General features: G+C 33.2%; 2 protein-coding genes across 15 annotated transcripts in view; one reads left to right on the plus strand and one right to left on the minus strand.

The window, feature by feature from the left end:
- Positions 1-22,009, minus strand: part of LOC124957811 (host cell factor 2-like) — a 38,630-nt gene that overhangs the window by 15,497 nt on the left and 1,124 nt on the right. For 2 of the 14 annotated variants that reach the window (XM_047515178.1, XM_047515168.1), the window contains exons 1-3: positions 15,877-16,019; positions 15,484-15,810; positions 3,172-3,331 (exon numbers count right to left, since the gene is read on the minus strand). In XM_047515178.1, coding sequence (XP_047371134.1) covers positions 3,172-3,331; positions 15,484-15,759 — 436 coding nt within the window. In that variant the 5' untranslated portion in view covers positions 15,760-15,810; positions 15,877-16,019. Of the gene's footprint in view, positions 1-3,171; positions 3,332-3,487; positions 4,705-4,749; positions 5,427-5,493; positions 6,454-15,062; positions 15,811-15,876; positions 16,030-21,777; positions 21,998-22,009 lie in introns of those variants that run through there. The other 12 variants (XM_047515195.1, XM_047515240.1, XM_047515211.1 and 9 more) reach the window with 12 other exon arrangements.
- On the plus strand, positions 17,664-21,688 carry LOC124957877. Its single transcript, XM_047515349.1, has 7 exons — positions 17,664-20,017; positions 20,201-20,318; positions 20,383-20,508; positions 20,640-20,880; positions 20,968-21,150; positions 21,285-21,442; positions 21,517-21,688. The coding sequence occupies exons 1-7, from the start codon at positions 19,759-19,761 to the stop codon at positions 21,656-21,658; spliced, it is 1,227 nt and encodes a 408-aa protein (XP_047371305.1). The 5' UTR covers positions 17,664-19,758; the 3' UTR covers positions 21,659-21,688.

Here is a 22,009-nt window from a genome sequence, read left to right on the forward strand (position 1 = left end):
CTTGCAATCTGGTACTCTGAAATAAATTCTCACCATAGTGAGCACTCCCATATGACTGAAGAAAGAGAGAAAGTGAGAGAGACTGCAAGGAGAGGGTTGTTTGTGTCCCGAGGCTTTATATATAAGTAGGGGGATGAACAAGCAAGGAAAAAATGACGAAATATATAGAAGAGAGATACCAAAGAGATTTAGAAAAGAAACATTAAACTTAATGTTTACGGATATTTAGAGTGATATATTTCATTTGAATCTTATTCTAAAGAATAAAAAAATAAGAAAAATATATAAATACTACCAAAAGGAATATATCTCGTGCTTGAACTTTCTTCGTTTATTACGTCACCAAATAAAAAAAGTTACTATAATCCGATGAATTTAATAGTCGCCAGAGAGTAAAAGAACTCTTGTCTTTGTCACGATTGACACATCTGGCACCGCATCGTATTGCTTAGTTTGGCAGCGATGACTTTTTTTTCATTTTCATCGAAAAGTAGAAAAACTCAGCTATTTTATGAAACGTGCCCGAGAACAAAGCCTAGAAAATTTACGTAAGAGCCATAACGTGCTTTCTGAAGTGTATGCGGTTCTCGTAGAATGCCACTAGAGATGCCCGACATTGATTACGTACACGTGTCGTATCTAGTTGGTTATAGAACAATACCTTGTCTTACTTGGAAAATGATTCTTTTATGCTAAAACGATGAATAAATTTGATTATTTTTCCTATGAAATTATATATGTATAATCATAAAATGTTCGATCTCTTTTTTTCTTTCTTTCTTCCCTTTCTTTTTTGAAAACTAACTAGAAAAGATTTGAAAACTTATTAATATAAATTGTACATTAAATATTAGACATTTTCTAATTAATCAATTTGCTGTTTTATATCTGATTTCAAAGTTCTTGAATTTTCTAGAAAAGTATGTGCTTAAAGTTAAGTAAGAATACGTACTCCAGATCAAAGACATCACGGTCGATTGATATTCCTCTCGAAAAAAGAGATCGAGATGAATCAAGGCGAAAGTGCTAAGATTGCAGATTCATCATACTTTATAATTTCCATCTTGATATGTATATATCTTAGCTAGATACCTACGTACTATATATATAACACACACACACACACACACACACACACACACACACACACACACACACACACACACACACACGTACATACACACACATTTAACCGACAGCCATGAGAAAGAAGAGACTACAGTGAATAGTTAGATCGAAATCCATGTTACAAGGGACGTTTGTCCCTGGTATTGGTCGCCACCAACCAACCCCTTTCAACTTTTCTACCCTTGCAAAGGTGAGGGTGAAACAAAAACGTTCCATGGATGAAGCACTCTCGTGGTTCTCGGAGTTATCACAATATTTTTACACGATCGAGTGTATCTACAACGCTATGCTTTTAAAATGTGCTAGGCGAAGGGATGGAAAAAACGTTCGTTGCTTGACGCAACCCCGTTAATATAACTTGGCCTCGAGAGACGAACTGCCATGGTCCAATTCTTTTGATGCTGCTTTAATATTCACCCAAACCCTGCAGTCGAACAATCCCCTTCTGATTAACAGAGAGTTATTCGTTCGTCCACGTTCGCCTAAAACGTATTTGTTCCCTTCAAAACCTTACATTGCATTGACTTTGGTAATGATGTAAACGTTAACTCACTTTGCATCCATATTCACAAGTAAGAGAGAATTTTGTGAATCGATCACCAGAGAAAGCTCCCTAAGTTACTGTTTTTTATTATAATAAATTAAATTACTAAGCAACTATTTTTAATATAAAAAAAAACATCTCAACAAGTGAAAATACATTTTTTCTATTTATTTGAAACGTTGACATTTTTTTCCGGGATTTACATTGAACTTTTTATTAGAATTACAATGAATGCGTTCATGTGTATTTGATCTTGAGCCTCTCCTTCAGCATATTTTTATCTTGCTCTCATTTGCAATATTTGTCTCGCTTCCGTATTAATAAATATTTACGTAAATAGAAAAATCTTACAAAATACGGAAACACTCATCTAATGGACATGCCATATAAAATCTCCTTGTACTACCTGCTTCAGAGTCAAGCGCATCAACGTTCCACTGAGCTTGAAATTTAGTGTAACTGTGTGCGTGCTGTGTATAGTCCATACAACCTCACACTCTATCTAGCTACCAATATTGACCGAATGGACCCGCCGGGAATACATTTAGAGCTCTGGTGGTCCGATAACTGGTGGCTCGTGCTTTATCCAAGCCTAGCAGAACTTTGAACTTTCCAAAGATTATAACTTTCATAAAGAATAGCACGTTTTTGTGCTGTGAATTTAACAGGAGTCATCAGAATGTGTAAATTAGTTAGAAAAATTTCTAAATATGTTTGAGTAAATAGTAAAATATGTAAATAAACAAATTTATATACGACGTATTTGTAATTATACTATATAATTGGTATATTTTTCCATATATATTTACATATGCATATATCTACTTGTTGATTATAATGACGCAAAGAAATCGAATAAATCTGGAAATGGAATAAATTTAAATGTCGACTGAGAGAAGAGAGAACAGATAACGCATACGATGCATAGAAACGAGAAACTCGATGTCACGAACACCGACCGCTGATTATTGCGTGAGGGTGCAATTAATTCACCTATGTCTGATCTCCGTGGAAACAGCCGTAATTGTGGAGTATCGGCGGCAGATTTACTTGATATACGTGGGCTTTAATAATGGCGCATTATTGATCAGACTGAACCCCGTTCAAATTCCATCGCGCACCCCTCGTCGTCATGGAATGAGAAGATGGGGTTTGTTGGTCAGATACGGTGCTCGCGTATTGTAACGGAGAGTACTTCGAAACATCGACCCATCGGCACCCTTCATAATTATAGAATTTTTCAAACTCTTGTAAATATCTCACCTCATGAAATTTATACCGTTTTATAACATAATTTTAAAGAATCTATGTTTTATTAATAAACATACATTAATATACAAATTACTAAATATTAAGAATAAATTTTCATTTTAATACGTTTTACGATTAATGTTATTACGTTATCTATTCTTTTGTTCTCCATTTTGAACACATTTTAATATTGATGAAATATTTAAACTTTGTATAAAAGTTTAACGAAATTTTATTTATTTATTTACCGAGACTATACCGCCAAAGATCTTTGAGTGGTAAATTTCCATTTCGACCTCCAAGGAGATATACGTGTCCTGCAAGTAACGCCGCACTGTGTTTACTTCTCGAAGGTGGTGCAGGTCCATTTTCCGTGCCAGCTGCTGTGACCGAGCTCCACATTTTTTCCTAGAACAAAATATTATTTTTTTTAATAGTTATTTCAAAAAGAATATTCACTTGCAAGGTAGAAACAAATATTAATTTCAGAAAAATAATTTACACCAATCTCATTGTATTTACGAAAAAAAAGGACATAAAATATACGAAATCTTGTAATCTTACTGTTAGATCAAAAAGAGAAGTGAATTAAATGGTAATCTAATGGAGATAAATGTCTACCCAAATGTCCTCTTCTATCTCTCTAGTCGACCTTATCTAATTCTTTTCCGTTTTAGTATTTTCCAACTATCTTCCAAGTTAGTAGTATCGTAAATTAACGGCTTTTAAATATGTTATAGAACGACGTCTGCTACCTAAGTTCATAAATTATTTCTTATCGGGATGACTTTGCAACGATAGTACAGATGTCGATGGTTCTACTTCGAAGAAAATGTATTTAGAAGCGATAAAAGTCATAGTAATGATATATTATTACGTAACGTAAAATCATACATTAATGTATTTTAAGTCACAGTGATTTTATTTGACAATTTCGGGGAGACATTGTTATCCCACTGATAGAAAAGACAATAAACTATTTTGATTAAAGAAGCTCTATCAATTGTAAAGAAGATAAGTAAATAACATCTACGATTTTGCAATGATTTTTTATCAGGTAAATTATGTTTAAACTCTCTCCCCCTATTTCTTTCTTTCTTTTTTTCTTTCTATTTCTTTCTGTCTTTTTCTCTTCTCTTCAATTTTTCTTTTAGTCCATGTTTCTGTTTGTAAGTGTGCGGATACTAAGTAACGTGAGAGACTCGCGTTTTTCGGCCTTGAGGGTGCATAATGTGAAACTAAATATTTGCACAGTCGCCACCGATTATTGATCGGCCTTAGCAATGTGTTTATCCGTATCCTGAACAAATATCTTCCGACGATCCTCTTTCTTGATGCAAAAACCATGGGGGAAACGTAGAAAAAGAAAAGAGAAAGAAGAAATTACGGAAGCGATTAAGCGTGAAATGAAATATCTTGGAGATTGTTATTAACTTGATTTAACGAACATCCAATCGACTTTCAGCATTGAAATTTACAATTGGACATTAATCGTGTTAATTTAACGATTAATTGGAAATTAATCGTGTTATAATTTCACTATACTGAGACGCATTTAAATTTGCGATACTAAAAAGTAGATTTTTTTTTTTATTTCGACGAATGCATTATCCAGACACGTGATACAGATAATTATATCTACAAGAGATGGTTGATTCTAGATAGATAGGATCTTGGCCAGACTTCTGACCGTTTGCCTTTCCTTTCTCGATTCCGATCCTACTTAATTCACCCTCTTCTTCTTCGACCATTTCTTTCGCTCGGATGAAAGAGAAGATGGATATAGCCTAAAGGGTGCCATCGTCACGACTGCTATCACGACTTACCACTAGCTAGGGAGAATTCCCTGAATGTGGTTCGCTCAAACGAAATATATCTTTCTTTCCTCCATTCCTTCATGTTTGTATCGAATGCCTTTTAATGATACGAAGCTCGTGAACTTCACTTGCAGGCTAATTAATATCGACGTTAGAGCACACTAATGGTTCGAATAATTGAAAACGATCGTTTCTCATTACCACTGAGTTATATTTCCCTTCGATATCGACGTTAATTTTCAAGCACTTAACCAATAGGTGTAACTCTAATTAACCCCATGAAAATGCACTTAAGAGAACCAGAGAGAAAAAAATATATATGTACTATATTTTCATGCACCGACATCGAATTTCTGAAGGGTGCGGCATGGGAAAATGACGACCATCATTAATTCCCCTCCCCCTTTATACCCTACCTACACACTTCCATAGGTAACACATTTGTCTCGAGATAATCGACTTTCTCGTCTCGAGCACGTGACTTCGATTTATCAAAGCTCGCCGTGTTAGGTATCCGATTTTTATTTCAGCCAGCAAACGAGCTTCGTTTTTCATAGAAATTACGCTATTATTTCAACCGTCGAAGACCGTTGGTATAATAGACGATGTTTTTCTTTTTCTTTTTTCTTTCTCGTTGCTATTATAAGGAATAAGAGTATAATAGTAATAAAAGATTATATAATAATTATGTTGCATAATTGTAACGATAAGCAAAATAAAAAATCGAATATTTAATACGAAAAAGCTTCTTACCATCGTGCTTCATCATCCAATTATTCGATTAACTCAGTGGGATAGAAGATATATAGATAGATAGTAAAAAAAGAGTGTGTGTATGAGAGAGAGAGAGAGAGAGAGAGAGAGAGAGAGAGAGAGAGAGAGAGAGAGAGAGAGAGAGAGAGAGAGAGAGAGAGAGAGAGAGAGAGAGAGAGAGACATGAGACTCGATGGACCTTCCATTGGATCGGATTCATTTCTATGTCTTCACGCATCCGTACATTCACAAAATTTAATTACAGTGCCACACCGAAATCGAATTTCGAACAAACGAACGCATCCAACACAACGATCCTACCCGAAAGATTTCTTTCTCTTTCAGCATATACGCAGGTATGTACGCAAATATACGTGATTAGAATCGCAGCGTATTTTGAAAATATAGAACCCTACTGATTCTGGTATATATGAAATACGATTTTCAACATATGGAATTCGTTCGTGACGAAGGGGGAAAGAACCGACGAGGGTTTGGTGAAACGAGTTAGCAAACGCCACGCCAATGTGATAGGAACGAACCGAAGGAGACAGATAGAGAAAGAGAGAAAGAGAGAGATAGAGAGAGAGAGAGAGAGAGAGAGAGAGAGAGAGAGAAAGACAGAGAGAGAGAGAGAGAAGCAAATACACGATCCACGTTTCCCTGCGGTCTACGTGCGATCTAGAGAAATTCGAAATAAACGTCGTACCTCCGTTTCACGAGTCCCGCTGAGAATTTTACAATGAGAAACTCCCTAATGTATATACACATAAACGTTAACCGTGAAAACGTAGGTTACCTTCATCGAATCTTTTCTAAAGATGCTGCTTTAATTCGTTTTCAATTCATACCTCGTAATATAGCCATTAATTTACATGTTAATTAGATAAAATTAGTGACGAGATAGAGAAATGTTATATCTATCTATTTATACAATAAGTAAATTGATATATTTTCATTTTATAACCATCTGTTTAAGTATAATAATAAAAAAAAATTAATAAAATAATAATAATGATAATGATAATATTGGATTGGTAATTAATTAATGTTGAAATTTTCAATAAAGTAGTAAATTATATTATTATTTATTTAGATATAAAATACTGAGAAAATTTCGATATTATTCATTGATTAATCCAATATATAACAACAACGATAATTAGTAATAACATAAAATAACAGTAATAATAATGATACTATAGATATAATATTGTATAAGTAGAAAAATCCTGTATTGATCGAACATAAGCAAAACTTCGCAAAAAAACTTATGTAGACGATAAACAGAAAGAAATATTAGGTATAATACATGTAAATCTTAGAAGTCTTTTTCTCTCTCTCTCTCTCTCTCTCTCTCTCGTTTTTTCTCTTCCTCTCTTTTCCTCTCTTTTCTGTACAAAAATACCTAAAAGAAAGATCTACATGACTATCTGAGAAAGAGCAAGTAGAATAGATTCCTTGGACCAAGAAAGCGGAGAAATATCTGTCGTTAAACAATTCATACAGTTTGGATCCAGCAATGGTGGTAGTTCGTTCTTTCATGCGTTCTTACAATGCTAAACGAACTCCTACACATGTTTACTCTCTCTTTACGCAAGATCGTAATACCATGAGTTACTTTTTCTTTCTACTCACTTGCTACATCGTTACTATTCATAGATTTCTCCAGCGAAAAGCTTTCGAAAGTCACAAATAGTCTCGTTCATTAGACAGCTGAAGCATTTAAAAAACTTCTCACGATTTACTTACCTTGCAATTTATTTCGAATATTGAAAAGAAATAATGAAAATAAATAGAAAAAGTTAATTGTTTTGAAATCTTCCAGAAAAATCTGTCGTTAATATATTTACATATCAATGATATGATGAGAAGTAAAATTATAGAAAATGCAGCCATTAAATCAGCTTAGCTTTGGTTTATGGAATGGAAAAAACTTTGAAAAAATGGCGATCGATTGCGAACAGCTGTGGGTACGTCGCTAAGGTGACGCACGTAGAGAGAAAAAAGTAGAATGATCTTGAACCCGGGAGAAAAAGTATGGGGACAAAAAACATGAGGTAAAACGAAATTTTTGTTCGTGGAAATAGTCTCATTTTAAGAAAAGTCTAAGGAAAACGGATATCTTGTCTGTTTGTGCGATGAAAAAAAGAAAAAAAAAAATGAAAAGAAAAAGAACGAGTAGTATAAAAAAAACTCTGAGAATGTTATTGCGACCTCGTATTAAAACGTTCTGTCGTTAAAACATTTTACAAAGGTAAGGCTGTCAATGTACTGATATGCCTGTCATCGTATGCCATCGTTCTCTTCGTCGTTGTTCAACGAAGAAAAAAATGCTTCAAAAGTGCACGAGTTTTTAATCTCTCTTACGAGTTGTGCACACGACAATGACCGAAGCAACTTCCACCTGGCTCTCTCGCACATTTTTCGAGCGTTTATTTTACCTTTACATGTTCCATTTTCTTCTCTCTTTTTCTCCTTTTGACTTGCTTTTTTTTTCTTCTTTTTCCTTTTTTTTCTTTCACGCCCGGGTAAAAAAAAGAAGAAAGAAGCAACGACACTAAAGGGTGCGATACACATATAACTCGAATTCTCGTAGCATTTCAAACGCGAGATGTGACGCTTTTTACCACTCTTATCTTCATGCTCTTTTCGCTAGCTACATCCTCGATCGTGTAGATAAAGGATATCCTGAATAAAAGAAAAGAATTGTGATACAAGCGATATCGTTGGATTCGACTCGATTACAAAGAATGCGAGTTCAATGATTAATTTGATAAAAATATTAATATGTATTTCTAAATACAAATCTTTTTATAAAATAATTTTTTTCTCTTTTCACAGATATATCAGCACAATCTCGTGATTTTCCTTTCCCTTCCCCCGTAAGATCAAAGTAATCTCTAAGTAAATACATATCTCCAACTTTTCAAATACGATACTCTTTTTTTTTCAAGGATCGTTTTATCAGAACAATATACCTTTACCTTGTAGTTTTTAAGCATATCGAATATATATGCGTTGTCATATCGATCGTTGGCCGATCTTATGTTGCAAAAGAAGACGAAAACGTAGATGGTTCCGCAAAGAAAACGGAGACATCAAAGCGACCTCGCGAATTCGCAGTTGTATTACCGAGGGTAGAAAGATTCTTCTTAACTCGAGTCGTGCCAAGAGGGAGCATAGCTTTTATCGACTTTTGAAAAGGGAGACCGTGTCAGAGACAATTTCCTCATTCTTTCTTTCTTTCTTTCTCTCTCTCTCTCTCTCTCTCTCTCTCTCTCTCTCTCTCTCTCTCTCTCTCTCTCTCTCTCTCTCTCTCTCTCTCACTCATACTCACTCACTCTTTTCCTCTTTTACTTGTTTCCTACTCATCCTCGTAATTTTTGATTGCAACACCCGATGTTCCTTTCGTCGGATGTATCTTCCTACGTTTCCGAAGGGGAAGGATCATGCCAAGTGCGTGACAATGATATACTATTGTTCTTAACAGTCCTACGTGCTGCTTGTACGAAAAAGAACGAGAGAGAGAGAGAGAGAGAGAGAGAGAGAGAGAGAGAGAGAAAGAGAGAAAGAGGGGGGATGAAGAGAAGAGTCTACGTTACTCGACCATATAAGCGCAATTTCCTTTGATGGGATACGCTACTATTAATGCAAGGGGACCAAGTGTTTTATGAGAAAGTTTTATTTTGAAATGTTGCGTTTTGCAGTCGAAGGATATTCTTTTTCAAGAATTATCTCGATAATTATTTGTAGTACATACATGTAAAGAAATTTTCATAAAAATTCGAATACTAAGATCAATTCCATACATACTTGTTTGTATGCATTACTATACTTGTTTACTTTAATTTCTTCATTGTAGAGAATTTCGATTTATTTGATAACAATTCAATTGATTATTTAAAGTATATATTGTAAATACTATTTATCAAAGTATATGTAATATTCATGATTGACCATTTAATTTTATTATGAAGTTACCGACCCTGTAGATTTGTAGTCTCATCTTACTTACAAGTAGTATCATCCCTCTATAAGTCAGACCTATCAAATCTTGGACCAAAGACATACAAAAGGAAAATTTTTTATGCATTCAAAGTCCCGAAAGTTAGTAAATTCAAGTAAGACTTAACTCCATTGAATTCTATCGATTCTATTCGACATTCGTCTCGTCGAATAAAAGAATAGTACCTTCTCTCCGGCGATATCTTTTTTCTTTTCGATTTTTCAACTATTGCACTTATCATGAACCGTCGAACTAAAATCGATTGCTTTAAAAGGACTAGGAGAAACAGAAAAAGAAATTTCTAGTCGATCCAACCAGAAGAAGTAGGTATTTTCTCTGAAGCAACTTTTATCTTGTAGATTTCTTAAAATACGACGAACACATTTATTCCAGTCATTTATCGCGCCTCTAGAGTTCTATACGCACCGTTGAATTCACGGATTCAATGCATAGGGTACGATCACGGTTAAGGATTTTATGGCTATCGCACATGACTGTTTCAGACTATATCGAACGGCTTCCATCGATCCAAAGAAGGGAAAGAGAATGAGATGGATGATAACATTCCATTCGCGAGTTTTAGAATGTCGATCCAGGGACCTTTATCGTCATTCCCTTCCCCTTTCTTCTCATCCCTAGATTCTCTCTAAAGCTCGGATTAAACGCTTGCTACGGCAATTTTTCAGTGATTTCACGGACTACATGTCGGGGTTTCACGTGCATGCATTCTCGATATATTTACATCCCCTTCGTTTTCTCTATCAAGGGATTTTAGAAATTTAGAAAAATTGTTTTTTTCCTGATTTTCATTCGAACAAGTCCGAATTTAACATTTCTATTTTGTATTTATATTTTTTAAATAATATATTGACCAATAAGTAATATAAGAATTTTCAATATTTTATATATAATTCTTACATTTATTGGAAAATATTCAAATAAATGCATAAATAAATCTGCATTTTTGTTTCTTCTATATTTTGTTCATTTTGTTTTATTTGATGAGTAAATCACAGTTTGGTTCTAGCAGAGTAAACGTCTAAAGCTTAACGATAAATCTTAACTTTAATTTTTTTTCCTTTTTAATTTTCTTCGTATTAGGTAACATGATTTAACATTATTATTTAATTAATAGGTCAACGAATATACTAGTATTAATTGGATAAAAATCGGATAACTTTGAATTAAATCGATATTCGCATGAAAATTTGAATATTCTTGACTTCGGTTTCGATTATTTTGATAATTGATCAAAATTTCGATTGTTATACTCGTGTTTCGAATATGTAAATTATTAAATAACATTCTTATAATAGAGTATCAAATAAAGATTGAAAACAATTATCATATTGATTTCGGTGAAACATTTACGAGAACCAAAATAATGTCATAACTGTTATAGATATATCAATACTAATTTATATCAGTTTCAGTTTCGATTCTTTATCGATTCGAGTACGATAACTTAATATATATGTATAATACATATTTTTTTATATCGGAATTTATTTTGGTTCTTATTAATTATCTTATTGATATTGTAAAACTGTTAATACGTATGAAATTCTATTATGAAATCAATATGAACGAAAAATGTGAATTTATTAATTGTTATTATATAATTAGCCATTTATACTGTCGTCGGCGTTTTTGACACAGATCAAAGTAAAAAAATTTATTGTTAAAGAAGTCATCGGCCACATTATTCACATGCGGATACATTTTATCTGGGGAACTTGAGAAACCCTGAGGACTAACAAAAGGGTTTTAGCAAATACCTATTTGACTTTCCCAAAAAATAAAAAAATATAGAACCGATATTTAATTCTAAAGAACCAAAATCGAAGCTAATATCAGCGAGAATCGATATATATTATAACAGTTATAATATTTTTTCAATTCTCATAACTGTTTCAATTAGAACCGATATATAGCAATTTAAATAGTTATTTTTAAAACTGTTTCAACTTTTGGTATCAAGTATTACACAGACTTTCGTTACAGGTTGGCTGGTTACGTAAAGAAACACTTTTCTTTATACACAACGCCCTGTATAATTTGTTCTTTTTTCGCGGCTTTTTCTTTCATGCTTTTCTTGCATGCGCGGCTGCCTCGCAAGTCTTCAACTCGACTCGTGGTGGTGGTCGTGGTTACGGTTAAAAAGAATAAAAAAAAAAATCATTCGCGACTGTGGCTAATTTAGAAAGTTTGATGAACTCTGCCTACGCAAAATGGAGTTTTCAATGTCGCAAGCTTTCACAATTTTTATCGCGCTTTGCAAAATGCTTTTCTACATTATTCTCTATATATTTAAAAGGATTGCGCCTTTGTTAGAGCGTAACGATATCGTATTAAAGAATTTAATATGAATTTTTTCTTTGTTCTTTGTCATTTAAATATAGCTAATATTTTTTAACTTTTTCCTATACAACTTTTTAAAATTTTACTTTTGCGTAGATACAAAAAACTTTATTATTCAAACTTTATAATAAAATATAAATTTGGATTCTAATTAATACGAAAAATTTTCTCTTTTTTATCAAAACTGAAGTTCCTAAGTGTGTGAACAAGAATTAAGCCAAGAATTAACAGTTTTCTTTGTGCCTACACAAAAATTATATAATATAAACAAAAATCATATTATTATTATATTATATTAAGTATAACATGTAGTTAAAGAGTATTTAAAACTATATATGAGGTAACAATTAAGTTCGTGCAGATAAAATGATATAAAACTTAAAAAATACATAAAACACATATATAAAACTTTAAAGTTACATAGAGCCTATTATGACAGCTAAGTTTTCATAAAAAATAAAAAAGAAAAAATAAACGATAGTCTTGGTCTATCTATATATGGAGTAATATTCAAGATAATAAAACTCTATATGAGCAGAATAGATCACGATAGGTATTACGATCTTATATGCAGACCCGTTGTTCTCAAAAGAAATACGAGATAATGTCATGTGTGCGTGATGGGATTTGTGTTGAACTTTTTATCGAGCATACTTTAATACACGCTTGGCGGACGCTTAAATTCAACGTCTCTTCTATCGTAAAAGTGATCGTGCTTGCATATGCAAAATTCTATTGAGATCGGATAAGCTTGATTTATAACTTCTTGAGCCTGATAACAACGAGTCAGCGATACGTATGTACATATGTATGTATTTATCTGCTTTGGATAAAAAATTCACCATGAAAGTTTCATGTCGTTTATTTTAAGAACTTCCTATATTATATCTACTTCGATAAAATCTGTACTTCATATAAAAAAACTCACATATAAAAAAACTAGAATTATATTTCATGCCAACGATTTCAGTAGTTACATGTATTTATCACGAATTTTGTTTGTTGTTGTTAAAAATATTTTGTTTTTTCTTTTTTTTTTTTTAATGGAGATATAGTTATCTCTAAAATACACGAACATTCGTTAATTTTTGACAGTTGAAATAACATTGGTTAGTGACTTATGTTTTGATTGACAACCACTTAGTCTTACAACAACGTGTCACCAATGTGACTTGCGGTTGAAGTTGTACTTTTCATCCAGACTCCCTCTCTATGAGCGTGTCAATCCGTGGATATAGCTAACTCGACACAAGGTTGATGTAACAGGCCTGAACCAATATTGCCGAATGTTTATCGGGAGGGTGAATAAGATGAAGGGAATGGTCATTTAAAGACAATGAATTTTGTTGACGATTGATCGACTTACGTATATACGTAACAAACAGACGAAGAAATATATCTTTTCAAAGTACAAATATTAAAAAGAGAAAAAAAGAAAATAAGAAAAAAGAAATGAATAAAAGCTATTCGCTGTCTGATTGACGAACAATGTAAGTACTTTGTTTTTATGATTAAAAATATAAAAATGACGTCATATTAAAAGAAGTCATAAGATGATTTGAAGGAGCGACTAATGAGTTTCATCTTCAAAGGCCATTGTGCTTTAGATGTGTTGAAGAAAAGGTAGTCTCCAGTCTCATCTCATGGTCCGGCAACTTCGAACTAAGGAATCTACAAACCCGTAATTGTGCATCGTTATACCACGTTCCATTTCTTCTTTCAGCAGTATTGTCATAGAAACTTGCTCGATTTCTGACAAAATTAATTGATCGTAAGAAAATGTTGATTTTTGTGAAATACTGTTTCTTTATATACCGATAAAACAAATAGTTTAGATTAATTTGATGATACTAATCTTTTGATCTATCAATATTTTTAATTAAGAGAAAAATGATGTTTGGTCGAATCTCGAAATTCAAAGTTATTGTTCTTAGAAGATCCTTATTCCTTTTTTTTCTATTATTTTCTGTAATAACTAATAACTCCAAATATGAAATAGGATAAAGTGTAAGTCTTAGGAAGAAATTGCCTCTTCTATTCCGTTTCTATCGTAAAATAAAATATCTATCGTTGATATCGTTGAAAATTGCCAGCTTTACAAGTATAATAGGTTGTAAATTTTATAATATGGGTGAAGCCTTATACGAAGGGGTAAATTCAATGTGATTAACAACGATAATCCAAGTATCCTAATGCCTTTGATGCCATTGGGAAGGGTATTATACTGAGTTGGGTTTCTACAAATGAAATTAGACTACAGTCATTGAAAGTTAAATTAGATTGAACTTTCGATTTATATATGTATATATAAGTATTTCTTAGAAAAATCATAAAAAAAAAAATTGTACAATATTTTTAATTTTTTTAATAATCTATATCTATGAATCGATTTAAACCTACAATAAATTGTATTACTCTTTTCTAAACCTTCGTTCCTTATACATTCATGAGTTGAATTATTTAAAATAAATGGTAAATAATTCGATAGAGTGCAACTATCACAAAGAACTCATCGAGAACCCTAAGTCTATAAAGAATAGCCGATTCTTATGCAAACAGGGTTGTATTTCTCGTTAGTGGACCCTTTGTGCTCTAAAACCAGACCCTGTACTCTGCATAAGTTAAAAGAAGCTCGCCCTAGATAGAAAAGACCATTAGGATATTTACTTTAAGGAGTTAGTAATAAGAGAAAGATATTGGCAATGTTTTCTATATTGTCCTAGCGTGTTATTACCCAACGTAGAGATCATTGACCTCAGGAAGATATAACGAAGTTCAAAATATCGCGGCCATATCGTAATTCTATCGAAATCGACATCGTGATAGAACAAAATTAAGGACATTACAAACTACAACTGTAAATACTTAATATTTACGTAACGCAAATATAACTAGATTTAAAGAATTTAAATATAAATTTTCTATGATGTTAGATATTCTGTAAAAGCAAATATTAATAAAAAAAATTATATATACACATTATTTATGTTATTTATTGAAGAAGAACAAAGGCAGGAAGATCGTAATGACAAAATCAATTTGAATGATCGAATTGTCGCATCACGTCTCCTTCGGCCCAACGTTATTTCTCGAAGGGTCGACTGTGCTGAAAATCTTCGAAACGCAGCTAAACTAATTTGAAGCTAGAGCGGTTAACAAGAATGTTGGTCGAAATGAACGCACGACTTAACAAGCTTACCTCAGCTCGGTGAACCCTCTATCCCGTTAGCTTTGTCTTGTGCAACTTGTGACCCACATGCAAGCAACGATGCCGAAAATAAGACACGACTAACTGTGTATCAGAGACTTCAAAAACATCAACGACTATCTACGTGTATCATCCCGATTGATCCATCCGAGCCATCAGAATTTTTCTAAATTTTCCAGAAAGGAAAGTTCTCTTTTAGAATTCCACATCGACACGAACAAAGAATAAAATAATAAAAGAATAAAAGAAATCGTTCTTACATAAAAATAAACAAACAAAATGAGCTCTGTTTCCCTTCAAAGCTCAGATATTATAATTGATTCAAGATGTAAACAAATGTCCAAAGGATACGTAAAAAATTAACACAGCACACCGATTAGACTTTCTTGTGTCACTCTAGCGTTCCGTTTACCGATGAAGAAGATGATAATGTATCCCAACAAATATAGAAGATTAGTTGATGAGCTGCAATGCGTCCGTTCAAGCCACTTTCGAAGGTTCGACCAATCTCCCTCTTTCTCTCTCTCTCCCTCTCTCTCCCTCTCTCTCTCGCTCGCTCGCTCTCTCTCACTCTCTCTCTCGCTCTCTTCCTCTCTCTCTCTCTCTCTCTCTCTTTCTCTCTCTCTCTCTCTCTCTCTCTCTCTCTCTTTCTCTCTCTTAAGAAGTCTTTCGACGGTGCATCGATCATGCGTAACGTTAAGTTCGCTAGGTCGAGTTTGATCCTTGATATTTGAATCACCTATTTCCAATCATCAAAAAAAAAATTTGTGAAAAGGATCGTTAAGTCACGATCGAAAGATCGAACCTGTCGTTTTGCGGAAGAACGGTGCGAGTAATCTCCGAAAACGTTTTGTGCCAAGGAGAACACACACTACGTGATCGCTGAGTTTCTCCGTACTGCGTCCGGGTCGAGCACCTACCTAGCCGAGTCGTCATCGGGGACTCGACGCAGGCGCTCCGGAGAAAACCAACCCCTTAACACCCCGCGACCCTAAACGTCTCCTTCTCCCTTTCTCCTCTTCATCCTCATCCTCCTCCTCCTCCTCCTCCTCCTCCTCCTCCTCCTCCTTCTCCTCCTTCTCCTCCTCTTTCTACTCTTCCATTTCTCCTCGCGTTCCCCTACTTCTCTCTCTACACCCCTATACTCCCGTACCACTACGGGGAGTGAACATCCGAGAGACGAACGTCGCGTACTGTACCCTCGCATTGAATATAGAGAGACAAGGATGACCATCGCCGAGGGAATCGTTAAATACGCTGGTCGACTGAATCTTATTTGAATCGGTCAGCGATGATCCAAATGAAATTCATGATTTCATGATTTTTTTTACGTCTTATGAATAAAAATAAAAACATAATGACATTTAAGAAGATCTACAAAATTATCCAATTTTTTTTTGAACGATGATAATGTTCTTCATTGATTTGAATAAAATAATAGAAAATTGTTACAATGTAAACTTTGTTACAATCCAATCGAATTATTTAATCATATGTTTAATTAAATTTGGCAAAAGGACGAATTTTGCATGAAAATGGAAGAGTAAATGAACGAAATGTCTGGAGTTAAATTAGTCTGATTAGTCTCTTCGAGACTGACAAGTCACGGTTGATCATAACTACTGTATAATTATCGATATATCTATTTTGATAAAATGATAGTTCGAAATGTTCATTGCATTACTGATTAGATGGCGCTTGAAAGGGAAACATACACAATCCGAAGAATTTCTAATAAATTGTTTGAAGCATACACGATGCCAAAGAATTTTTAATAAACTGTTTGAAAAGAAATTTAACATCGACAAGATATCTTGCATCTTAAAATCGTTATTCAAAGTTCCAGTAAAGATTTTACAATTAGATTTTGTTAAGGACAACGAATCGCTCCGCAATGCTCCCTATTCTGGCACAAGTCGATATACGCAAGCAACATGTGTCAGCGTATGTAAATACGATTTGCATAAATACAAGCTACGTGTACATATTTCGATTTGCAATTATCTTTGAAAATTCCCTAAAGGGAGAAGAAAGGAAAAATTCTTTCGTCGCAAGTATATCTACAATCAAATATCGAAAAAACAAAAAGGAAACAAATAAATAAAAAAAGCAAGATCATTCATATTATCATTCTATAAAATTCAGATGAACGTTGATAAAAAGATATTAAATTAAATTAAAAAAATAAAAATAAATGAACAGTATCAAATTAAAAGCATACATTTTTAAATAACGTCCGTTTACTCTACTTGTTGAAAATAAATAATTCATTAGCATAATTTCATAAAATGATGAATCAATCGACAATGAATAATCGAATCGAAAGGATAAATTCTCGAAAGGAGACACGTATATATTTGTGTAAAGAGGAGCTCGAGAGGGAATGATCCGCACGGTACTGCTTCGGCACCGTTTATGAGCGTTCTATGCCAACACGATGGCATCGTGAATCAACGCATGCGTCGGCGTCAGTTCCCATGGAAACGGGATGTGAGGCACCGCGTGTGAATGCGTATTGATTACTTCGCTTTCGCTCCATTCCGCGATCTCTCGGTTCTTGTATCTCCTCTCTCGTCGCTGCCACCCTGTCACCCCCACGCAATCCCAAACCACCCTTCTTTCTCTCTTTCTGTCTCTTTCGTTTCGGATCTTCCCATTCCATCGATGGTCTACCCTCCCTTTTTTCTCTTTCTTCAAATTAGCCCCCTAATGTTCTCGTGCCCTTTCTCTCTCTCTCTCTCTCTCTTTCTCTCTCTCTCTCTCTCTCTCTCTCACTCTTTCTTTCTTTTTCTCTCTTCCTTTTTAGAGGCCTCTTTATACAGAGATCTCATTCGTTCGAGTCTTCGAGTTTCTAGTCGAGGGAGGATAAATTTGCGTTTCCGTAAGACCAACTCCACTACCAACTCATTTTTTCCTTTCTACTACCCCTTTTTCAAAGTTCGCGAGAAAGTTCATATTTACTAGCGTCGCCGTAATATATCGTTTTGCCCCCCTGCGGAAACCTTGCGGTTACTATATCCGAATGAAACTCAACGTAGAAAGGCTATATACGTTGCCATCGTTTTGCACGGCCATCGAGGAGGTCGTTTTTCGAGAAGGCAAGTTTTTTAATACATACTGAACCAGTTTCGAAGACTATTGATTCGCCTCACGAATACAGTATAGATTTATCGTTCGGTAGTCGGAAAATAAACGAACGTAAAAGAGACTATATTATTTTCTACAGTGATAAAGTATTATATATTATCGTATCATTATAAATTATGCTTTTATTGTTGTTCGTAGCTATCTCTTGTATTTCAAAATATTAATTTTATACACACTTTCAAGCTCATTCTACATTCCTACAATTAAAATCTCATAAGTTTAAAATTAGATAACTACTTACGCAAAGGTCATAAAATCATCAGGGGAAAGACAGGTCAAATTACTTAACAAACAACTATCCTGACATCACTAAACGTACCTTTACGACGATACAATCGGAACATCTTATTTCTGACTCACAGTTCTGACTAACTGAACAATGAGGAAATTTCGTAGTACCTACGTGAATATGATGTAACGACGAGCTGGAACATCATCGACATTGTCCGCTTGCAATTTCGACCGTCAGCCGCACACTTCGAATACCCAAGCGGAACAAATTGTTCCGTCCGCGTTTCGTAACGGCTGCGTCCATTAGGGAGACAAGATTGTGCAAAATCGTAAATTGACAGAGCTCGTTCGAAATACAAATTAAGATCAAAAATATACAAAGCTATTATCAATGGCATTTTGATTGATCAAAGTATTATTTGATCTATAGATCTTATCAAAATCAATGATTCGTAAAATAGTTTTTAAAGTTATAGAAAAGGAAAACACGAAATTGTAAAAATTTTATGAGTGTCTTTTGAGATTTTTAGATGGATTATTCTGGAGAAAGTTTGAAGAAGAACAACGAAAAAGGATAGATAATTTAAAGAAACTTCAAGTTAAATTAAGAATTTGATACGATTCTTGGCTTCGCCTGCTTGAAATAAATAAACACGATACAGATAAGTTCATCGTTGCACTTCCAATGGGAAAGTTAAGAATAGGAAAAGAAAAAGTGTCCACGACACGCATTTCGAATTTCCAGGAAGAAAAATATCAATTTGATATTAATCTGAAATGAAAGTATTTGGACCATGGTGACCACCATGGTAAAATAATTTTTCATGTTAATGAAGAAGTTCGTCCAGTTATTTTTATTACTGGTTCAAATAAACTATATCAGAGATTTATTTATTATCCAAAAGTATTGCGATCGAACTTATATATCGAATCTATTCCATAGAACTCGATCACAATAAAGACGATCATTAATATTATTATTATCACTGTCATCATTGAATATAATAAATGAGAAATATTTTTCTACTGAAAAAAAAAAAAAAAAAAACAAAACAGAAAGTCGTAATTTCATAGCCTTCCTTGTTAGAATATGACAATATACCATGCGTGACCACTTTATAAAAGGGTGAAACTCTACAAATTAGAAAGTCAGTTCTGTGACGACGTTCCGCTAGTTAGTGCAAAGATCTGTCAAATGAAACGCCTTTGAAAGAACTTCGAAGATGACATTGAGAAGTAAATAAAGTGAATAAAGTGAATAAAATTACAACGATTTATTTCGATTGATCAGAAACCGATTTCCGATATAATGACTCTACAATATTTTCTGATTTTCTTTATTTTTTTCATCGTTTGTCATGGATTATCAGAGGAAAGAGAATATTCTTCAACAGACGAACTTTTAAAGAAGCAATTTACAGAAGACAGATTTTTTCCGAATATCGTACGAGATAGAAATTCCTCCAAAGGTTTCCAGACGAAGAATAACGAAAATAATTCCGATGATAAAAACACTGATAAAAAAGCAAGAACTGTTATTCGTGGATCACCGTCTTTGGAATCGAGAGATAAGTTTAAATCTATCGAATATTTTCGATGATTTCTTTTCTTTGGTAATGATCATATATACATTTACGTATAGATATTTATCTGTATATACATGTATATATACGTATTTGTGAATGTGTATATATATATATATATATATATACACCGTACATATCAATTAATTAAATATTTTTAATTTCTAAGTTCCAACTGTTGCGGAAATAGACATGGTTCAGGTTCATCGTCTCGACCAGATTACAACAGGATTCCATCGGAAAATAATCATTATTCATCTTCGTATGGAGACAGAAATGTCGACAGGTAATTTCAACAAAATAATTTATTCCATTCCCAAAACAATTTAACAACATTTTTCACATTTCAGACATAGTTGGCAAATTCCAATTCGACCCATGAGTTCAAATATAGGTAGTGAAAGACCTAACGTTGGAAGTTACAGTGGTAGCTATGGTGGAAATGGTGCTTATAGTGGAACTTACGCAGGAGATAGGTCAATATCTATTATATATACTATATATATATAATATATGTATATATATATATATAGATGTATATATATACAGCTAATATTGTCCTATTAGGTGTTTATAATCAATCTAATATATTATATATGAAAATCAGATATGGACAAAGGCCTAGTTACGGAAGTGAAAGTTCTAATAGACCAGGATCAAATTATAATTCAGCAGATGCTGGTGGATACGGTTATGGTAATGGTGGATATGGTAGTTATGGCGGCACACGACCTGGACATGGAATCACAGCTACTTTAGAAAATGGAAATGATTTTAATCCTGACGAACCTGATATTCCTGACAATAATGTCCCACAATATCCAGGAAGTAATATCCAAACTCAAAAGGTGATAATTTCGATTAATTTCTGATAATAATAAAAAAGCTATTATCAGAAAATTGTACATAATAACATACATACATTCGTTTCGAAGGCCGTTGCTTTAAAAGCTTTAGCCGGAGTCGCTTTGATCGGCGCAGCCGCGGCTTTAGCTACAAATCCGGTTCTTCTACCGATTGGAATTGTTTCCGGGAGAAGAAAACGTTCTGAAATTACTTCCGCGGACAACGACATTATGAATTACGTTTTACAAATGATAGCGACGAATTTCTCTCAAGTATTCTAATTTTTCTTTCTTTAATTACTATTAAATACATTTGTACATTGAACAATTTTTAAATACATTATTAGGTACATTGAATAATTTTTAAGTTTTATATATATATATATATATATATATATTTTTTTTAGACGTATGATAATGGAAGATTTGAAAATAAAAAATATGTCTCTCCGAAATGTGTAGCCAGATTGACATGCGAAATACGTAAAGATTATATGATCGATATTACTGAAGATATTAAAAATCAACACGATGGGAAAATTACGAAAATACAATTTAACAAATTGTAAGGGAATATTATACAAGCTTAATTGTATTTATATCATTTTAATAATTTCTATGTATTCGTTATTTTTACAGAATTCAAAATAACGTTCTGAATGCTGAAACTATAGATAATAGCGTTAAGGAATTAATTAAAATGGCTCTCACCGTAAGTTCAAATAGAGGAAATTGTGGAGTATTCGCTTGTAATTTTAGACGTAATAATTTATCCAAATAATATAAAATAATTTTGTCTTTAATTAATCATTCCGTAAGTTTTTAAATAAATTTTTAGAATAAAATTTGTTTTTTGTTTAGTTTATTGTGGGAGTATTAAATTACTTATATAATACATACCTGTAGCTGTTAATTCCTTTTTTCGTTTTTTCCTTATTCTCTTGTTAATCATTTTTCTCACAAATTTTCCTTCTTTCGCGTTCTCATTTACTTTATTAATGAAATACAATTCATTATATTAATCATGTATACGAATTATAAATATTCAAAATCAAATGAGAATTTGTTTACTCGATATACACATAATATGATGTAACAGATATAATTACTTACGTATTAAATGATATAAATC

Source organism: Vespa velutina, chromosome 1 (assembly GCF_912470025.1).
Source record: "Vespa velutina chromosome 1, iVesVel2.1, whole genome shotgun sequence".
NCBI lineage: Eukaryota > Metazoa > Arthropoda > Insecta > Hymenoptera > Vespidae > Vespa > Vespa velutina.

Excerpts from the sequence above, each read along its gene's own strand:
- LOC124957877 (XM_047515349.1), top strand. The coding sequence starts at position 19,759 with ATGACTCTACAATATTTTCTGATTTTCTTTATTTTTTTCATCGTTTGT. Across the intron at positions 20,018-20,200 it reads ACCGTCTTTGGAATCGAGAG|GTTCCAACTGTTGCGGAAAT; the intron begins ATAAGTTTAAAT and ends TTTAATTTCTAA. Across the intron at positions 20,319-20,382 it reads GGAGACAGAAATGTCGACAG|ACATAGTTGGCAAATTCCAA; the intron begins GTAATTTCAACA and ends TTCACATTTCAG.